Source organism: Mytilus californianus, unplaced genomic scaffold (assembly GCF_021869535.1).
Source record: "Mytilus californianus isolate M0D057914Y unplaced genomic scaffold, xbMytCali1.0.p SCAF_4, whole genome shotgun sequence".
NCBI classification, from domain to species: Eukaryota; Metazoa; Mollusca; class Bivalvia; order Mytilida; family Mytilidae; genus Mytilus; species Mytilus californianus.
In genome coordinates, this window is record NW_026262690.1 from 125415332 (window position 1) to 125436830 (window position 21499).

Here is a 21499-nt window from a genome sequence, read left to right on the forward strand (position 1 = left end):
TTCCATTTAAAATGATTCACCTTTTGTTATTTCTGGATCTTTTTAGGATACTATATGGTATGGGTTTTGCTCATTGTTAAAGCCTGTACTGTTGCTTAGATCTGCTTCATTTGGACAGTGTTGGATGGTTGTAGTATTTGCAATCATACCACATCTTCTTATTCTATATCAAGCGTCTTATTGCATTATTGAATATGAATGTACTTTGCTAGCACTGATCTTACACAGGTTTTAAACATGTAAGCAACCATAAAGTTCTATTTAGATGCATCTTTTTCATACATATCTGCAGGAGTAAAGTTTAATGTAAAATTGTACTTTGTATGAGGTCCTTTTCAAGACACAAACTTAAAATTCATAAAATTATTTTCAAAACTAATATGAAGTACAATGTTTGTTCTAAAAGTCACTATAATTTGTCCCCATTGCACAGGCTTTAGATGAATAATAAAGACAATAAGAGATTCAATGTTTAATATAACAAGTCAGGAATTTGTTTTTATCATCTATCATCCATGGATGTACCATCTATATAATGTCTGCTGATTAAAATCATACACAAAGCTTTAAGTATAAAAGAGACAATTAACAAAAAATATACACTCATACATACTCTGATAACATGGAAGATTCAAAAGGTGTAAAGGAAAAAAATCTCCACCAAAATGATTATATTAGGCCACATAGAGTAATTTTTTAGTTTCTCAGTCCTGTTTCAAAAATTTTGCACTGGACATTCTCCATCTTAAATGATCGTATAATTGTTAATGATACTAGAAATAATTATTCCATCTTCTTCTTTTTATAAAATAATAGGAAGTTTAAAAAATCTATGAAACAGGATTGAAAACCTAAAAAATACAATATTGGTCCAATACTAGCTAGACTAACTATACACAGTTGTACAAAATGTTTTTAGTACATGGTAATATTGCACAAGATCAAAGCTGTAAAGATAATGATTTTTTAAATGTAAAATATTTGTAAAAAGAACATCATATCAGTTGTTCATTTAACTTAGCAATATGTTTCAGTCATGTTACTGTAAAAAAAAATGCCAAAATTATAAAATCACAGAAAAAAAGATGGCTAGTCTGTTAGTGCATTGATAAATTTGAATAAATTTTTTCTACTAAGCCGTAATTACAAATGTTATTTTTAGTTATTTGATTGAGGTTAAAGCTGCTATTTAAATATTCATAAAACTTCTCGGCAGTTTCTTTATCAACAGAGGAACCCTATAAATACAATTAGTAATACAAGGAAATGGACACATAGATATCTGTAAATATTAACAAATAATACTAGTTTAAAATTTTTTGTTTCATATTTTGATGATTCTTTTGTTACAATACCTTATCAGTAACTTACTTGTGAGAATCAGATTTACAGAAAATAAACAATCTATCTGTTATCCAATAATTTTGAAAATGTTCTTATTTTGCGGAAATAGCTCCAATTAGATTTGATGTCATTGACTACTTACAATTTTCAATATTTTCTACCTCAATGCCAAGTTTTCCATTCCTTGTTATTGTTATTTATACTATTCAGGATTCAACTGTTAAACATTTTCCCAAATTGTTATTTCTTTTATATACAATGTTAAAAATATCTTTAAATTCTTAGCACTTTAATGCATTTGTAAAAATATGTTCCCATAAAAAAAAAAATGACTTTAGTTATCCATAAAAATTTGGACAATCAAAGATGACTAGATCTTCAAAGCCTAAAATAACAAAGACGGATACTGCATCTGGTTTCTTATTTAAGAAACTTCACAAAATACTCTTTAACAATTTAAAAGAATATATTCAAAAAGTTATTTTTCGAATTCTGACATGAAACAAGGAATTTTATCAAGACTCTAATTTCAATCCTTTAAGACTTAAGCAGGTGAATTCATCAATATTTCAAAACCAAAGAATTCCTTCTGCTTTTACTAAAAATTTCAATTCTACCGAGATATAATTTTTCTGATATATGTTTGTGGTCAGCATCTAACAATTGTCTAGTAGATACTAATTTCAATGTATGTTTTACATTATTTTGATTCAGGACAAATCTAATATGACAATAAAGGAAAAAAGTGACAATAAATTAAACCTTGTGTGTGAACATTTATAATGGAAGCAACAAACCTTTTAAGAATATTGTAAATGACTAGTATCAACCAAATGCTTATACCATCTATAACATGTGATAACACGACCAATATGATACATGTATTCACTGACAGCACATGTGTTAACATGGTCAATATGATACATGTATTCACTAACGGTACATGTGTTAACATGGCCAATAGGATACATGTATTCACTAACGGTACATGTGTTAACATGGTCAATATGATACATGTATTACTTAACGGTACATGTGTTAACACAACCAAAATGATACATGTATTACTTAATGGTACATGTGTTAACACAGCCAAAATGATACATTTATTACTTAACGGTACATGTGTTAACATGGTCAAAATGATACATGTATTACTTATTGGTACATGTGTTAACATGGTCAAAATGATACATGTATTACTTATTGGTACATGTGTTAACACAGCCAAAATGATACATGTATTACCTTTCTGTACATGTGATAAAACAACTGTGCATGACTTCAGTAATTTCTTAACCCTACTGTACATAAATAAACACCTGTATATCTATTAACAGTTTTGTTCATGTATTAACACTACTGTAAATGTATTACCAGCACTGTACATGTATTAACATCTTTTTTAAAAGTGTATTGACAAGAAAATTCTTCAACATTTCACTAAATGAACAGCTTTTTATCAACGCTTAATCATTAAAAACTTTACATATATTTAAAGAATGTCCTTTGACAACTTGATTAATTTCTTAGTAGTACTGTTAGTACTGTGGGTTCATTATTATTTGTCAATTTCCTGCTTTAAGTGAATCATAAATTTTAAGTTCTGTACAAACTATAAATATCTTAGTTTTGATCAATTCTGCATACAAGCCAGGAGAAATTTGTACTTAGTCCAACACTTAAATTCATGGTTGAACTGTTTCCACTCTCAGAAAAGCTAAAACTTCAAACTTCATTTCAAACAATACCCATTAACACAATTACTACAGTAATGTTAACACATGTACCAAAACACATCTATTCACACTGATGTATATATGTTACAATCAATTAACATATGTTGTCTGTCCTCTAAAAATAAAGTTTAAACAAAGCTGCATATGAATACACATGCATTTTAACCTAACAGCAATAACTGTTTTAGGCATGTGTAAACATTTTGAACATTTGTATTAAATTAAACCATGTATGAATTTTTTAAAACTTTAGCATTAACAGTGTTACATGTGTACATTTGGTTCGAAAATGTAAGTGTTACACATGTACAGACTAGAAACAAATGTATCATTATGCTACATGTACATTTTTGTGTTTTTTACAGAATAATAAGTGTTACACATGCATGGATGGTATTATACATTAATTCTATAAGAAATTTTGACATGCACCTTTTAATAGTAAAGAATGATAAAATGAATGATTCTGCATCTTACAAAAACCTATCAACCAATTACAGATTCTTACATACAGATGAAATTTTCATTCTGGTCACACAAATATCAACCATTTATTAAACACAATTATTCAAACATACAATCCACATTTAATCCATGAATATATTAATAAAACTATGTACAAATCACTATTTAAAAAAAGACATATTTTCCCATTTTAGAGAATTCTCATTCAGTTATCTTCCTTCACACAGTTACTTCCCTTAGTACAAATCATACACATTATAAAGCCAATGGAATGAGTTCATGTTTCAATGTTGAAATTAAATAATGCCTCTTTGAAACATAAAATTCTGTGAATAAATACTGACATTTAAAGAAATACAGTTAATGTTATAAGAACACTGTTAACCTTTCAAAAACTTGACCGTCATAAAAATTAGATTTTGATAATCTTTACTATAATATCAGAATTGTGACTTCAATAAGGTTTATAATATCATTTCTAATGCTTCACTTTCTAGCTTTCAATGCTATTATTGCAGAATATTTAATGTGGTTGCCATTTTGTTTGCCCTAGTAAGTTAACATGATCAGATCTATTTTTCAAGCACCATCAACTACATGCGCACCTTAATGTGTGATAAGTAAATTCACCTTTTCTGAATCTAAAAGAGTATGGGTAATAGCATTGCTCTCAGTGGTGGATTCAGATGGGTGATCCGAAAAATCCTTCTTTGGTAAAAAAATTCACTTAAAATTATTTTTTCTCAATGTTTGACCATTTTTTCCATTATGGACAATTAAGCTGCTCTTTCCTTGACCACTGGATCTGCTCCTAGACCTTAAATCCATAAAAAATTTGACGAATATCTTTCTTTTAAGATTTTGAGAACCAATTAGAAAGTTTTGATGTATGATTTTGACAATTTTTCCCATAATGCTTTAGATTATGATCAGGTAAACAGGTCTGATAAAAATCTGTACAATAAGGTGGCATGTTATAGTAATCAGAATAAAAACACATGCAAGAATTGTTAGAAAAAATCTAATAAATTATGGACATTTGTTTAAATACATTCCATATTATACATCCGTATGAACATTACTGTACATGAAAACAAAAAACTTTATAAACAGCCATCTGTTTTTGAGGGCTGTTCCAGAATTGATTGTATGGGGGGTCAGAATGCATTTCTTAAAAATTTTGATGGTGGTGGTTAATTCATAAGAAAATTATAGTCAATTAAAATTTTATGCATGGCAGAATGAAATAAAGTGACTTCTGCCCCACCTCCACATACAATTTTTTTTTCTTGAACAGCCCTAGAAAGTCCTGTATAGTTTGACTCCCATTAAAATGCCTCTTTAAACATGAAAGAAACAGGGTAAATGATATGACTGTCAGCCTTAACAATATAACATGTCATCCTGATTCAACAGCGTTCACTTTTTACTAGAATGTATTTAGAATCCTTAACAGTAAAACAAAACATGTCGTCCTGATTCAACATTGTCTACTTTTTATTAGAATATATTTAGAATTGAGGTCCTTTACTCTATGTCATAATTTATATTCAATAATCTATAAACTGTGATATAAAATATCAGGAAATTATCTGTTATAAACTTGACATTGTTATCCCTAAAACATGCAATTATCCAGGTTATATTTAATCCCTGTATACCTGAAAAAGTGATAATGGTGGTGAAAAAGAAAGTCCAATACTACAAGTACAGTAATATGGGAGCCACAGATCTTTCAGGCCCTCATTGTAATAAAATAATTTGGTAAGATCCAAAGAAAAGAACCAAAAAGTTTTGAACAGAATGATATTTTGTTAATTCAAAAATGTAAAATGAAATATAACAGACTTGTGTAGTTTTATTTCGGCCTGCAAAAGGTTGTATCATCAGTTATACTTATATTTTCCTTTTCCTTTTCTGCCATTGGCTTTGATTCACCAGCAAGTACAATTTTAATATGTCTTTCCATGGAATGTGCATAACTTCAACTAATCTTGGTTCTTAGGAACTGATGAAATTCCAAGCTACAACATTCGAACTGCAATTATGATTTTTTTAAAGTTTTTCGTACATGTATTCATTACTAAAAATTAACATAACAACCATCCAAATATACAATACGATAGCAAAACTAACATTCAAAACATACAATCATTTCATTTACTCATTTACTCTGTGAAACAGACTATAAATTCCAGTCAATAATTCATTCAATGATATAGACTATAGAACCATATGAAATAATCTTATAATCATTCAATGATGACTTAAAGCTGATAACAAAATGAAATAAAACTGAGGCATTCAATCACTTTTAGATTAACACATGAATTCCCAATTCACACCCCCATTCATTGATAACATCAGATTTTTACAAATACTCTATTAAAATCGACACATCGGTAAACGTTTGATCATACATTCAAAGAAACAGACTATAGTCACATGACTAATACCATGAAACTGACTATAGTCACATGGCATGGTCAACCACTGTATATTGCTACATGAAGAATGCTTGTTCCATGAAAGTCTGTTATTACAATTCTTGACCAATCTATGCATATTTCAGAAAACATAAAATTTCATTTTTTACAACTAAGAATAGTTTAATTTAAAGTACAAAATAAAAACAGTCATGGTTTAAAAAAATGAATGCACGTATATCAGATCTGAAAAATATCTTTTTCCAAATAAATTAAAATATTATATTCAAAATTCTAAATTTTATCGATCTGTAGTTGTTGAACTTCAATTGAACACATAACTTATTCATCATGACCTATCAACCATGGGTATACAACTTCATGAATCTGTACCAAGTTTGGAAGAGAGAGAACACAAATTATTGCACATCAATTTACAATTCTGAAACAGATTACCGTGACTTTATCTAAAATAAGAGCAAAATACACCTGTTTGAATAAAAAAAACTATCTGAACTAAACTCTTGCATCAGGAAAGGCTGAAACCTGTAAAAACGGATCACTTGTATTATTTGAACACAATATTCAGGTCAGAAAAGACCCTTTAGATCAGGTGATGGAATTATAAACAAATATCTGATATCAACTTACAACTGAATTTAAATTCCTTTTCAAAATTATCTAAATAGATGTTGACATTTTAAGACATCAAATCAGTGTTGCACAAATTAGCTAACGTATATAGAAGGATTACAGTGGTAAAAAAACAATAGTAAATAACATCAAGTTTACAAGAAATGAATTAATTTGTACACTTATCACTCATTTTTCAAGTGTGAAATTAGGTCATGGCGACCCAAACATAGATGTGTTGTACAATATCAATACTTGGATACTGAAAAATACCAATGAAAAAATACAAGTTTTCTGGAAATTAGACCTTATAAATGCAAAACCAGATGCTAGGGCAAAAAAACAGGTTAAAGATGAACCAAACATAGTAGAATTGTAGTGAATTGTAAAATACAAATTCAACAGAAAGATTTACCCTAACTCTACAATATAAAGACAAAGGTTGTATCATCAAGTTTATATCTTGCAAATATAGCATGATTTTTTTCTTCAAAATTCCATACATTAATAATGATTGCAGCCAAATTTGGTCTGGTTTAAGTTTCAGATCAAGATTTGTTTACTTTTGCCAAGTAATGCTCTTAGCTCACTTGCACTTGTTGTCCAGGTGAGCAAGAAAATTTAATGGCTGAATCTGTATACCCTGCTGTAAGATAAGTCACATGATTTTATGAGTTTGTAACATTGTCGGCAATTTAATAAATAAATTAAAAATTTAATTACAATCATTTAACTGTCAATGTGAATAGCCTTAAAAATTGTTCAATATCAATTAAAGTAACGGCTTCTAATATGCATAAAAACAATAAATCATAAAAAACAAGAATTATAAAAATGACATGTACTGCTCACCTCTTTAAGTTGAATAAATATCTATTCAAGTTTAAGTGATAAGGAAAATTTCCTATTTGTTTTCATTTTTTTGTGTATGAGAGACATATGTATATCAATTCCAAAACAATAAAGATAAAATAAATGTAATATTTAAAACTCTGATCTGATATGATTGATTAATCACTGTTTGTTTAATGTCCAGAGCCAAATATTTTATGTATATGCAGGACAAATCCATTTGGTTTGAAAAAAATATTAAAGAAATTTTGATGGGAGTTGACGGACGCTGAAGTGATGTCATAATTTAGGACAACTACAATGAATAATGACTAGATGCAGAAAGACGTGGACGTTGGCAAATTATTGTTTACTCCTGTGTTAATGGATATCGGATGACTGAAATGTCTTTCCATAGTCTGGATTAATGAAAGAAAATCCACTAAATTCTTCCTGATTAATCGCCTTGACAACGGATGGATCAACAGGTGTCAACGTTGGTTCTTCTGAAGTAAAGTCTTTGTCAAAATTGTTGGCATCAGTTTTAGATTTCTGTAAATTAAGAGAATATGACAATATGTTAAAATCAAACTTTACACACTGTTAATTCAGAAATTATTGCGAAGTTTTTATTTATGGGAATAATGCGACTGGGTGACTATCGCAATAATAAGAACTCGCATTCTGATGTCTGTTACATATATCTTTATGCAGATTTTCATGATATCGCAACAATTAATCTCGCATTTTTGTCCATTCTTGAAAAATCACAATACTAAATGCACACAATAATTTCGGAATTTAAAGTATTTTTTCTCCCATAAGTGGTCACTTCTATGTGACACATAACAATGTGGTCAAAAATAATTCAAACCACACAACAATCAAATCATTTCTCACAATCAACTCCCAATTTCAAGTGCTGAGATTGGTAGCTCATCAATTGTGATGTCTTCTTCTTTGTATTAGCTTCAAATGGACATGAACACCTCTAATAATATTAGTATAAGGGTAATTTAAGGATGTCATGTGAATGGTATACTTGTTTTATACATTGTGACTTGGATGGAGAGTAGTTTCATTGGCATTCATACCACATCTTCTTATTTATATTGTTAGCAGGTTAGCATCAGGGGTCATAATATCAAAACGGGATTTTTTTTACTGGAAAGCATGAGTGAGAAACACATTTTACACAATTTGTTCATGAGTTACAATTTTTCTCCAATGTCGGTAGTGTAATTGTAGATTTTTAAATGCTTACTACAGCTCAAAAGTTGAAAATGTAGCGAAGAAATATTGTAACTTGTTTGAAATAGAAGTATCCATACATACTTCACAAGTACAAATAAGGTTCTGAAGATTTCCGATATCTTCATTGAAATCATTGACGAAAAGTTGCAGATACAAGGTATTGATAACCTAACATGACATGACATCTTTCCCCACTAGGATGACATCCTTCCCCCACTCGGATGACATCTATCCCCCACTCGGATGACATCTTTCCCCCACTCAGATATAACAGTGAAAACTGCAGAGTAAAGAAATCCATTCATATTCACATGAGTTAAAATATTGTAATCTAAAAGAAATGACTCGTTTTTGGTGGGGTTTGTTTTCTTCAGTCTCTAGTTTTCGATGTTATGTTTTAAAATGTTGGTTTATCTATTGGCCTTTTTTCGTTTTTTCCCATGGTGTTATCAGTTTATTTTTTCCATGGTGTTATCAGTTTATTTTTTGCCATGGTGTTGTCAGTTTTTTTTGCCATGGTGTTATAAGTTTATTTTTTTGCCATGGTGTTATCAGTTTATTTTTTGCCATGGTGTTATCAGTTTATTTTTGCCATGGTGTTATCAGTTTATTTTGTTTTTTGCCATGGTGTTATCAGTTTATTTTTTGCCATGGTGTTATCAGTTTATTTTTGCCATGGTGTTATCAGTTTATTTTGTTTTTTGCCATGGTGTTATCAGTTTATTTTTTGCCATGGTGTCATCAGTTGATTTTTTTGCCATGGTGTTATTTTATTTTTTGCTATGGTGTTATCACTTTATTTTTTGCCATGGTGTTGTCAGTTTATTTTTTGCCATGGTGTTTCAGTTTATTTTTTGCCATGGTGTTATCACTTTATTTTTTGTCATGGTGTTATCAGTTTATTTCTGCCATGGTGTTATCAGTTTATTTTTTGTCATGGTGTTATCAGTTTATTTCTGCCATGGTGTTATCAGATTATTTTTGACTTCTTAGTTTGAATATTCCTTTTTCTTTTACTGCAGAAACTTTTATTTTTCATGGAGTTAAAATTTCATGGTTTTGATTTTATGGAGTTTTATTCCAGTGGTTTCCAATACAGAAAGTAATCTCTGTTATAAAATATTTTTTGGTTTTTGATGGGGTTTTAATATTGTGGATCATATTTATCAAGAAAAATAAACATTCAAAGTCCAATGAAATTTTTTTTTCTTTTGCAAAAAAAACTTACAATTTTTGGTTTAAATGGAGGTTTAACTTTTCTTTGTTCTAGAGCTTCCCAGTCGATCTTCTCATGGAAGAATGGATGAACTAAGATTGCTTTTTCTCCTCCTTGCTGTTTCACACAGCCTAATCGTTTTGCTGGATTTTTTGTCATGAACTGCAACAGAAAATACTTATTGTACTCAAAGCATAAAAAACAAAATACTACAAAGGGGACAATTAGGTGCAAGGGTAAATTACGATAACATGTTAATGAGATATAGATATACCCTGCTTTGCACTAGACAGGCAAGCTGGTTCAGATTTTAAATAAAAAAGACATACCGACCTACATGGACACATTATTCTGACTCAATACCTAGTCTTTTCGCTCTTATTACTGAAAGCTTCATTCATAGAGGTGTAATACCACCAAATCATAGTACGTCACATCCTTTTGCATACGAAAATAGGTCGAAAAAAAATATTACCTTGAATTTGACAGTTGTAGGTAATTGATCCTACATTTCATTGCAGTAAAACATTTCTGAGTCATAAACATATATCTTGGGTATTTCAAAGCACCATTATTTCTTTATTTGGGGTTTCTATAGAATATTTTGGAAACTTGAGGTTACATGGTTACTAAAGCTTGTACACAGGTTAAAAAAGGGGGAAAATTTGATTGGTTAACTTCCAGTGATGGTTATTTTCTTATATGCAATGAAATGTTATGTGAAATTTTTTCTATAGTACTGGACAGGATAAAACTTTACTCATGCCAAGTATTTCTTTATTTGAAACAAAGATAAATTCTGCACAATTTTTTGAAAAGTGCAAATTTAACAAAGACTAATAGGGGAAAAACAATGGTGGTATTACACCTAGAGAAGAAGTATTGCATAACTATTTCAAAGTCTTTCTGTTTGACCCACTACATCTTGCACTCAAAGAAAACACCCTAAAACAAGACCACAGAAGCGGCTATGTAGGTCAATGGAAAGCAACCCCAGTGATACAAAATAAATCTTGAGGTCAATATTGTTGCACTTTTATATACTGTCCCACAAGTTTCACTGTATAATGTTACGTTTTGTTTGTTTGTTAGTGTTTACCCCCACTGTTAGCTTCCTTGTCTATATCATGGTGGCTATTTTCTATGGAGGAAGCTGGAGTACCCACAGAGAACCACCAACATTCATATAATATAAAGCCCATTATCACTATTTTCTCAAATTTTCCTTTACTCTTTCTGTATGATTATTTTTCATATCACGCTACTCAAGTGATATGGGTATTTCTCAGTCGAGTAGAAAGAGTATGTATGATGCAGAGAGATTATCAGTGATGTTTCTTGGCTTCCTCTCCATATAGTCAAGCCTATGTCCCTTTGATGAGATTGTAGCTGAGAAACAACATCTATAAATACTTGTAATACCTACCCCTTTTAAAATTGCAACAGCTTCTCTACTAAGCCATACTGGATATAATACATCATCGTGTAATATAGATTCAAATAAATCTTCTTCATTGTCTGCTTCAAAAGGAGGCTGGCCTGCCATCATTTCATACATTAATACACCTAAAGCCCACCAATCTACCGAAGCGTCATATTCTAATTCTTGTAAAATCTAGAGAGAAAAAAAAATGGAGTTGCAGATACAGAACTTTCCGTAAAATAATGTTAACACCCCCGATTTTTGATTGGGTTCGTGTATCTCAGTCATTTGTTTTCTATGTTGTGTTTTGTATACTGTTGTTTGTCTTTTGGTCTTTTTCTTTTTTTGCCATAGCGTTGTCAGTTTATTTTCGACTTATGAGTTTGAATGTCTCTTTGGTATCTTTCGCCTCTATTTAACAAATATTCAACTTTATATTGTATTTATTGTGAACAAAGATATATTTGTAAGATGTTGTTTTCATGAAATTTAAAAAAAAAAAGAAGGATTTTACGTTACAGTATAATTTAATGGGTGCTCTTGGTTGAAGTGTTCCGAACATGTTCTATCTGTTTCAATTCCAGAGCTCAATCGAACGGATTGAACGAGATATATCATATTCAAAATGAAGGTAACAGTTAGCCACTACAGTTGTATAATACAACTTGTATTTGCAATTATTTATAATGAAAAAGATCAAAATACAAAGTTTTGTCTTGTTATATTGAACTTCCGGATGATTATGTGGATTCAGATCATCTAGAACTAACCAATCTAGCGTCATCCGTATGAAAATTTCACTTCTTGTAAATGAGTTCGTATGCAATGAACATCCTGTGTGTTTTCATGTATTGGAAATGACCTAATGCCAGACTAATTATGACTTTAACTTTCTGGGTCATTTGATGTCACGTCTGTTCAGGTAGGTTTTGTTTTTCATTTTCATATCCATACACTCCATAAACTTGTTAGTATATCATGACACTGCTGAATTTTTGAGTATATCATGACACTGCTGAAATTTTTGCAGAACAACACTAACCACAAAAAAAAACCTATAAATTTTGCAACATTAAACATCTTTTTTTTCTTTGTACTGTGGGTTCTTTTAATTTCTTAGGAACAAATTTTCAATGATAGGAAATTTTTTGTGATTTTGTAAATTCATGATTTCAGGGTATTGGCAAATTCTGCATACAAACCTATTTGATGTTTGTGCTTTATTGAACACATTATTACATGGTACCACTATACCCCTGAAATCAAGGAAACTGGTACCCCAGTAATAACGATGAATCCACAATGTATATTAGTTTTCATCTGATGAAGATGCTAATTGGTAGGTTTATACTGTGCAGTGACAAATATAACATCCATAGCAGGATGAGAACAGGTTAATGTGATGGACCTTGCTTTGAACTAGACCTACAAACTGAACCTAGCGATCTATAACCATAATTTATAACCATGTAATCCACGATAGTTGGTACCCCAGGAATAATAATGAATCCAGTTTATGATTATCTTTTTTATTTTGCTGTATGATGGTATTTGCACAGTATAGAACTAGATTCATTTTTTGTATCTTTCAATTTAATTGAACCCTTTTATATTTTTTCTACAAATTGCATCAAAATTAACCAATTATTTAAACATGTTAAAAGTATGTTAATAAAACCTGTGTACTCACTTCAGGTGCTATATAATCAGGTGTACCACAGAAAGTCTGTGTTAATTTACTTTCATGCATTCCTTCTTTACACATTCCAAAATCTGCTATTTTACAATGACCCTCTGCATCTAATAGAATATTGTCTAATTTTAAATCTCTGAAAAAAAGTCACAATACCATAATGAAAACACTATTCCATATATAAAACATTTAATCTCAAAGAATGTATGTCCAACTTGTACATTATATAAATGCATATCTAGAAATTTCTTATAAATGATAGGACCCTATAACCAGAACAAACCATACTTCAGAAACTTGCCCAGAATCTAATGCATTCTGGGTAGTTTGTTCAAAATCTTGTATACTAAAACGTTGTGATTGGGTTGGAAGGTCCTAAACAATGGAAATTCAATCAATGATGTGACATCATTTTTAATTTGAGGTATGAACCATGACATTTCCCTTATTCCTGTAGATTCTGAAATGGAGAATTTTCTAACTCTTTTTTTAAAATAAAAAAATTTGTATTTCAAACCATTTTGCTGTTGGGATAGTTTTTTTATTCAAAAATATTCAAATATTATTTATTGACCACATTGACTTTTATAAACGTGGTTTTACTGTTAAAGCAGTTTTATGAACCATATGATACTAGGTAAAGATTTGAATCCATGAGCAAACACATTTCAAATATTTACTTATACCATAATAACATCTGAATACATTTTTGTACAAGAAAATAAAATTGGGAACCCATCATACTATTCCAACACCAATACAATTTTCTGTATCTGAACCAAGTCAAGCATTTGCATGTTGAGCCTCACTGATGAGTCTTTTGTAGACAAAACACGTGTCTAGCGTATTCTAATCCTGGTATCTATCAAGAATTTACTTACAACCACTGGGTCACTGCCACTGCTGGTTGAGGTTTCCTCCCCGAAAGTATCACAAACCTAGGTTTCCTCCCCGAAAGTATCACAAACCTAGGTTTCCTCCCCAAAAGTATCACAAACCTAGGTTTCCTCCCCAAAAGTATCACAAACCTAGTAGTCAGCACTTTTTTGTTGACATGAATTATCATCGATATTGTCATAATTATAATTATACTGTTAACAAAATTAGATTTTTCAAAATACCTTGGATATTCTATTCCAGGAATAGATTACCTTAGTTGTATTTGAAAAAACCTTTCGGAATTTTGGGTTCTAAATGCTTTTCAACTTTGCACTTTTTTGGGGTTTTTGAACTTTTTTTATTCTCGTCTTTTGTAGAGGAAACTCCTCCTCTGGCAAATACAATGTTAATCCTGGAATCTTTGATGAGTTTATTGGTATAGATTTTTCCTACTCTTCTATCATTCCATATATCTTTTTTGTTCAATGTTTTTGGTAGTTTGTTTGGGTTCTATGAATGCAACTTTATTTAACATGAGGATAATTTTGCAACATACTTTTACTGTAGAATATATCAGAAGTGCTGAGAACAAGGCATAAGGTATCACTGAAGTGACTGACATGCCAGTTGACTTTTTGTATCTTGCCTTATATGCAAATGATTGGAGCCAGACAAAATCTTACTGATGATCAGCTGACATGATCATTTTGTCCAAATGCATGCAAAAGCCACTCAAATAATGATTCTTCATTATATCATAATCTATGATAATTATGTAATTGTGTAACTTACCTGTATATAATACCATTTCGATGAAGGAACATTAGTGCTTGCGTTACTTCTGCTGCGTAAAATCTGGCCCTAGGTTCATCAAATTTGCGTGACCTTTGTATTTGAAACATTAAATCACCACCATTTACATATTCCATCACAAAAAACAAACGATCCTGAAATAAAAAGTCACAAACAATTCTTTAGTAAATCGATGCTCATTTTCAACATCTAGGTAAATTCTGTGATTCATAACCTCTGAATTTTAAACAAAATAAATAAAACCATTCATTTAATGTGAAATGAGGCACTTTTTTCCCTGTTTACTATATAGCAAATGAGGCACTTTTTTCCCTGTTTACTATATAGCAAATGAGGCACTTTTTTCCCTGTTTACTATATAGCAAATGAGGCACTTTTTTCACTGTTTACTATATACCAGATGAGGCACTTTTTTCACTGTTTACTATATACCAACTATATTTTCACAGATTCCTTATTTCACTTTAAGGTAGATCAGTGTCTTTTTCTGAGCATCTGTTTTGGGCATGTTCCAAAAATACTCTTTTGATTTCAAAATATTTTACCAAATATCATTCAATGTACAACAGAAATATCTAAAACTTGAATTTTCAAGATTAATTTAAAATGAATGGGGAATGGACACAGATGATGCCCCTGCTTGCATATAACGTTATAAAGGGTCATAACTCAAAAATGGTAACAGTGACACTACCCAAATTTGAACTTGGTCTGAGTTTTGTAGTAATAAGCATTGTGCATTAGTTTCATAACATTTGGTTGAGGCAAACGTAAGTTAGAGAACAACAAGAATGTGTGCATAGTACATGGATGCCCCACTCGCACTATCATTTTTTATTTTCAGTGGACTGTGAAATTGGGGTCAAAACTCTAATGTGGCATAAAAATTAAAATGATCATATCATAAGGAACATGTATACTAAGTTTCAAGTTGATTGGACTTCAACTTCATCAAAAACTACCTTTTTCGAACCGACGGATGAACGAACGAACGAACGTACGGACGAACGTACGGACGAACGAACGCACAGACCTAAAAACATAATGCCCCTCTACTATCGTAGGTGGGGCAAAAAAACGAATAAATTCAGCAATTTTTCAATTTATAAAGGAGCATAACTCTAGAACAGTACAAGTGAGGCCACCAAAATTTAAACTTGATCTGTGTTTTGTGGTAATAAGCATTGTGTATAAGTTTCATAACATTTGGTCGAGGCAAACTAAAGTTAGAGAATGGATACCATTTTTGAGACGTACAAGGGTAAAACTTAATGCCCCCTCCTCTACAGCAAGGGCATAAAAATTAAGTGAAGTTGTCAGAAAAAAATCCTTCTAAAATTTAGGGCAGATAATTATACTGAATTTGATTATTTATTTAGTATTTAAGAAGTATTTAAGAAAGGCAATTTTCTCATAGAATTAATAACCAATTCTATTGTTAAATGTTTTCTAAATAAGGAAAGATTAAGTTTCCCCTATTTAACCCATACAAAATAACCATGATTTTGTTAATTTCAATGTATTTTAAGGGTTATTCCATTAAAATGTATGTGGGAGGGTAGGAAGGGACTTTCAAAATATCCCTACAACCAAGAACCATTTTTTAGATAATTTTGCATAATGGTAATAGATGCATCCTGAAAAAAAGACCCATGACCCACATTCATTAATTAAACTTCCCTTCCTACCCTCCCACATACATTTTAATGGAATAGCCCTAACGAAAAAACAAGTTCCGTGACACTCAGTTTTTATATCGAAATTTGATATACATTGACCCAGAAGTCTTATACAGAAGTTTAAGAAAAATCTATCATTGAACAGTTAGACACCCCAGCTACCTTAAGCCCTTTCTAGATGACTTTTTGGTGATTCATTTTTCCAATTTGTTGATGTATGCATATATGAGAAGATGCAATGATTACCTGCTTGTTGTTTTTTCTCACGAAGGTTGTTTAAATAAATCACTTGCAAATATTAGTTGGTTTACATTATTTTGAATATTTTCATATATACATTTATTTATATATAGGCATCTTTTTATTTTTGTTTCCCCTGCATCAAAAGCCATGAAGGCAAAGACATAGTAATCCTACATTCTCTTATTGTGGTTGTGGTATACAATGAGGTACAGTGTGTTTTTTTAGACATCAATAACTTTGACAAACCTTCATTGAATTTAACGAAACTTGAATAGAAGCTGTTTTAGGATCAAAAGACAGTGTGTCCAAAGCAAGGTTTTTAAAAAGTTTTTTTTTTTAATTTTGAAAGAATTCTTTTTTTTCTAATATTTTACTGAAATATGGATTTATTTTTTTGGGGCAGTCAACATTTAGGTTCTGTCAGTGATAAAAGCTTTTTTAAGACATCAATAAGTTTGTCAAACTTTCGTGGTATTCTATGAAACTTGGACAGAAGCTTCTCCATTATCAAGAAATGTTCAGAAATTTTTGCATTATTTTTTTTTACTGATCAATGGACTAAATACTTTTTTATGCAGTAACATTTTAAAATGTATAATCTGTGGTGAAAGATTTTAAAACTTGAAAGACTTGGTCAAAACTTCATGGAACTTTACAAATTTTCTTTTCATACAAGAGATAGCACCATAAACAAAATTTTAATTTTTAAATATTAATTTCGTCTTTTACTTAAAAAAATTGACATTTTTACCCTGACAACAGCAATCACAGGTAAGACACAGGGTTCCATGGAATCCTATACAATCAGATTCATATCAAGTTTCAAGCGGCTGATTTTTGTATGCACAACTTTTTTACATGGATAACAAGATCAAAATATTTGAACTCTACCTAGCCAAGAAGGCCTTTGAGAAGGAAAGCAGAGTCAAGCCTTTACTAGACCTACTTTCACCATTTACAACACAGGTAAAAATAAAGTATTGCAAACTTTTGTAAACTGACCCTAGTTTGGAAGCATGAATGAAGTGCCGTGAGAAAAGGATGTTTAGCCGATAAAGCTAGAATGCGTTTTTCTGTCATTGTACACTCTACATCATCATCTTGTATTATAACGTCTTTCTTTAAAACTTTTACTGCATAAACTTCTTCTGTACCTCGTTTCTCTGCCAACATGACCTGAAAACAAAACAAAATACATATTTCGTACATAAACGACAATGCATCATAAGGCTCTAAAGGCTGGTAGGCTGGTTGGTATTAATATACATGTTTAGGGCTATTCCATTAAAATGTATGTGGGAGGGTAGGAAGGGACTTTCAAAATATCCCTACAATCAAGAACCATTTTTTAGATAATTTTGCATAATGGTAATAGACGCATACTGAAAAAAGAACCATGACCCACATTCAATAATTAAACTTCACTTCCTACCCTCCCACATACATTTGAATGGAATAGCCCTTATTGACATATATACGTATGTTTCAAATTGTAATATATTGTATTTCATGTACATGTACCACATTGTACTTAAAATAAAAAACGTTTATCTATCTATCATAAGAAACAGAGACAAATCAAGCAATTCTAAGTCATATGGAATATTGATTGATTGTTGTTTGCTTTACATCCAGTGGCAAATATTTCATGCATGTTCAGGATGAATCATATATAGAACATGACCTGACATGACCTCATCACTGTCACTTAACTGGTTCAGACACTGTGATTTTTCATTTATATTGTTCCTACACTTACAATTACTAGACAAATCAACAAATTCAAATTTTATATTGTTCTACTGACTAATTTTATTTTCATCTGTATATGAATTGCACCCAGTTTTTGTTTATTGAATTTTTAAAGTTACCATGCCCACACTCCCAAACATGTGGCAGGATAGTCCACCGGTTGAAGTGACTGCTTACTGGAAGATAAAGAAGTATTTTGATCCTTCTTGTTTTGACCAATTTGTTTTTGGTAGCAAAGGCAATAAATAACCTTACGTTTCTTCAGTAAATATCATGTGTACCAACATCATTGTACCTACCTTACCAAAGCTTCCTTTTCCTAAAACTTTGATAAATACAAAATCTGACAAAGAATATTTATCCGTTTTCCATCTACGGTCATGTGAAGGACTGTGAGGTCGCCCCGACAGGTAATCGTCAGGACATGAGACAAGAAGATTTTTGCTATCCCCATAACCACCTATGAATGTATCATCTGAAATAAATAATTTGATGCAATTAGATCTTGTTTATAATACACTGCACAATGTCTGTTCATTTGGCCAAGATAAAAATAACAAAAAAACTTTGGCAGGTGAAATAATTTTTTTTTACATATTCCAATTAGTTTGGTAGGCAAATATAAGACGTCTGTAATCCAGGAAAGAGAAACTAGAAACAGACATCATGGATAATCTAGTTTCCATTTTTCACTGGGAGCAACCACTGAACTACGGAAAATGCGACTGAAGTTCCCTGGGTAAATGAGTAGCAACGCCTGAGTATTTGGATTATCAAGACCCAGGCCATGAGTTTTTTAACGACATGTCATTAGCTAATCGAAAATCAGAGAAATATTCTAAGCTGGGGATAAAAGAATTATTCATATTCTCTTAAAAAAATATATCATAATTTGTCTAGATCAGGTGAGATTCATAGCTTGTACAGTGTGGCTGCTTATCTATCAAGGAAGACAATATGGTCAACTCTAGATAATAGAAAAACAAGGGATATGGGGGTATCCATCCTCGACACAAAATCAGTGCATGAACAGAATAAGATCTAGATGTCTATTTTTAAAATAACTTATGTTGTCAGGTTACTGTCTCACTGAGTTTAGCCTCAAACTCCATTTGATCACATGACACTTACCATTTTCGCCAGGTAACACTGATAAAGGTGACGATGATCTATTGTCTGGTAACGATTTACTAGGAGAATCACTGTATGAGTGCTAAAAAAAGAAATTTTGGAAAATAATGCTATGACGCAACAGTGTGAAGTTTATCTATGGAATCACAGTCCAAATGTTCAAAATGTAAAAAATAAAGAAACACACAACAACTCTGGTACAGTTCTGGTAGTTGTGAGTGAACGGCAGATTTTACACTACAATAAATACCGTAAAAATGTGGACAAGTTTCATAACATTTGGTTGAGGCAAACTAAAGTTAGAGAACGGAAACAAACAATTCAGCAATTTTTCCATTTATAAAGGGACATAACTCTAGAACGGTTAAAGTGACACTACCATAATTCAAACTTGATCTGTATTATGTGGTAATAAGTATTGTGTATAAGTTTCATAACATTTGGTTGAGGCAAACTAAAGTTAGAGAACGGAAACCAACTTTGGGACGTACGTACAGATGGACAAGGGTAAAACTTAATCCCCCCTCTGCTACGGCGGGGGCATAAAAATCAAATAAACCTTTATGTCCAGACATAAACCAGTATCCCCATGCCCTCCTTTTGGAACAGGGGTATAAGAATATCCTGTACTGTAAATTCAGACATTATTGTGTGGATTTAATATTGTGGACAAAAATGCAATTAATCATTGCGATTTGAGGCAAATCTGTTTACAGATATACCAGTTATGTATTGATATCAGAATGTGAGTTCTTACTATTGCGATACTTACCCAGTCACATTATTCATGTTAACAAATACCTTGCAATAATTTCTGAATTTAGTAACAGTATATCATACATATGATATAGAACTTAACAAGTGATTCCATATTCATAAATACAAATAAATATGGAATTTCTGGTTAAATTTTTGTATCATCATGTTAAATGTTAGCAAAAACTGTCATGTCAGACAGCCAATAAAATATAGTAAAACCACAATAAGTTTTATATTTTTTTGGTAAATCTTGTTAAAAGTTGTATGTGTCCTTGGAAAATATTATGTATTAAGAAATCCTAATGAAGATAAATGATATATCATATATCTGATTTATAAATATTTTATTTCAATGTTTTCAGTCATCAGATGAAAATAATACATAACACAATACTAAATTAACAGCATTTAAACTAAAAAGAGTAAAGAAAACAATTAATTCGTAATTAATTCTAGAGTTGTGTAAACTGTAAATACATTATCCAATTTACTGTAAATTCATAAATTAATATGTGCATTTATTATTATAAATCCCCAACCTCTGGCAAAAATGCAAAATCTAATTAATGAGATTGCAAAAAATTTTATGAAGGAAAATCACTAGTGAAATTATAAATGCCAGTTTCTATTATTGCAAACCTGATACTGTTGCAATTTTCATATTAATAAATCATTGAAATTATTTCTAAATTTACAGTATTCAACAAACCTCAGTCCTTGAGTAATTCATATAAGAAACATTAATAAAAGATACACTGCACAACACAATAATCAATGTCTTCATATAATCTGACTGTGATCAACCCTAGTTCAGTCTCTAGAACACACACACACACACACACACAAATTATGTTATCCCTCTGCTCCAATAATACCCCTAATAAATGTATGTTAAGAAAACCAGCGTTTTGTAAAAAGCTAGCAGTAAAATACCAATGTAAATTCACAGCACTTGCACAAAGAATAAGCTGTATAAAGAGAGCATGAACATTAAACCAGATCAGTAGTTTTACTGATAAGAGTTCAGTCTGTAGCAATGAAAAGATGTTAGTTCCCAGTACCATAACTTGTACTGAAGCGTTTATTTGAACGAATCTGGAACACAGTGATCTTACAGAGAAACTCATGCATAGATGTCAACTCTCAACCCTTACCTCCCAATATTTTTTTCAAAATTTAGAGACCCTTATGATGTGAGGTAAGTCTAATTTTTCCTCTC

General features: G+C 30.9%; 1 protein-coding gene across 9 annotated transcripts in view; it reads right to left on the reverse strand.

Moving 5' to 3' along the window:
- Positions 1–459: 459 nt before the first annotated feature.
- LOC127739343 (calcium-independent protein kinase C-like) overlaps positions 460–21499 on the reverse strand; it is a 48061-nt gene continuing 27021 nt past the window's right edge. For 4 of the 9 annotated variants that reach the window (XM_052251029.1, XM_052251027.1, XM_052251030.1 and 1 more), the window contains 8 exons: positions 19522–19603; positions 18690–18865; positions 17641–17814; positions 14696–14850; positions 13022–13160; positions 11335–11523; positions 9921–10070; positions 460–7990 (listed from right to left, as the gene is read on the reverse strand). In XM_052251029.1, coding sequence (XP_052106989.1) covers positions 7820–7990; positions 9921–10070; positions 11335–11523; positions 13022–13160; positions 14696–14850; positions 17641–17814; positions 18690–18865; positions 19522–19603 — 1236 coding nt within the window. In that variant the 3' untranslated portion in view covers positions 460–7819. The remainder of the gene's footprint in view (positions 7991–9920; positions 10071–11334; positions 11524–13021; positions 13161–14695; positions 14851–17640; positions 17815–18689; positions 18866–19521; positions 19604–21499) is intronic. The other 5 variants (XR_008000407.1, XR_008000405.1, XR_008000406.1 and 2 more) reach the window with 5 other exon arrangements.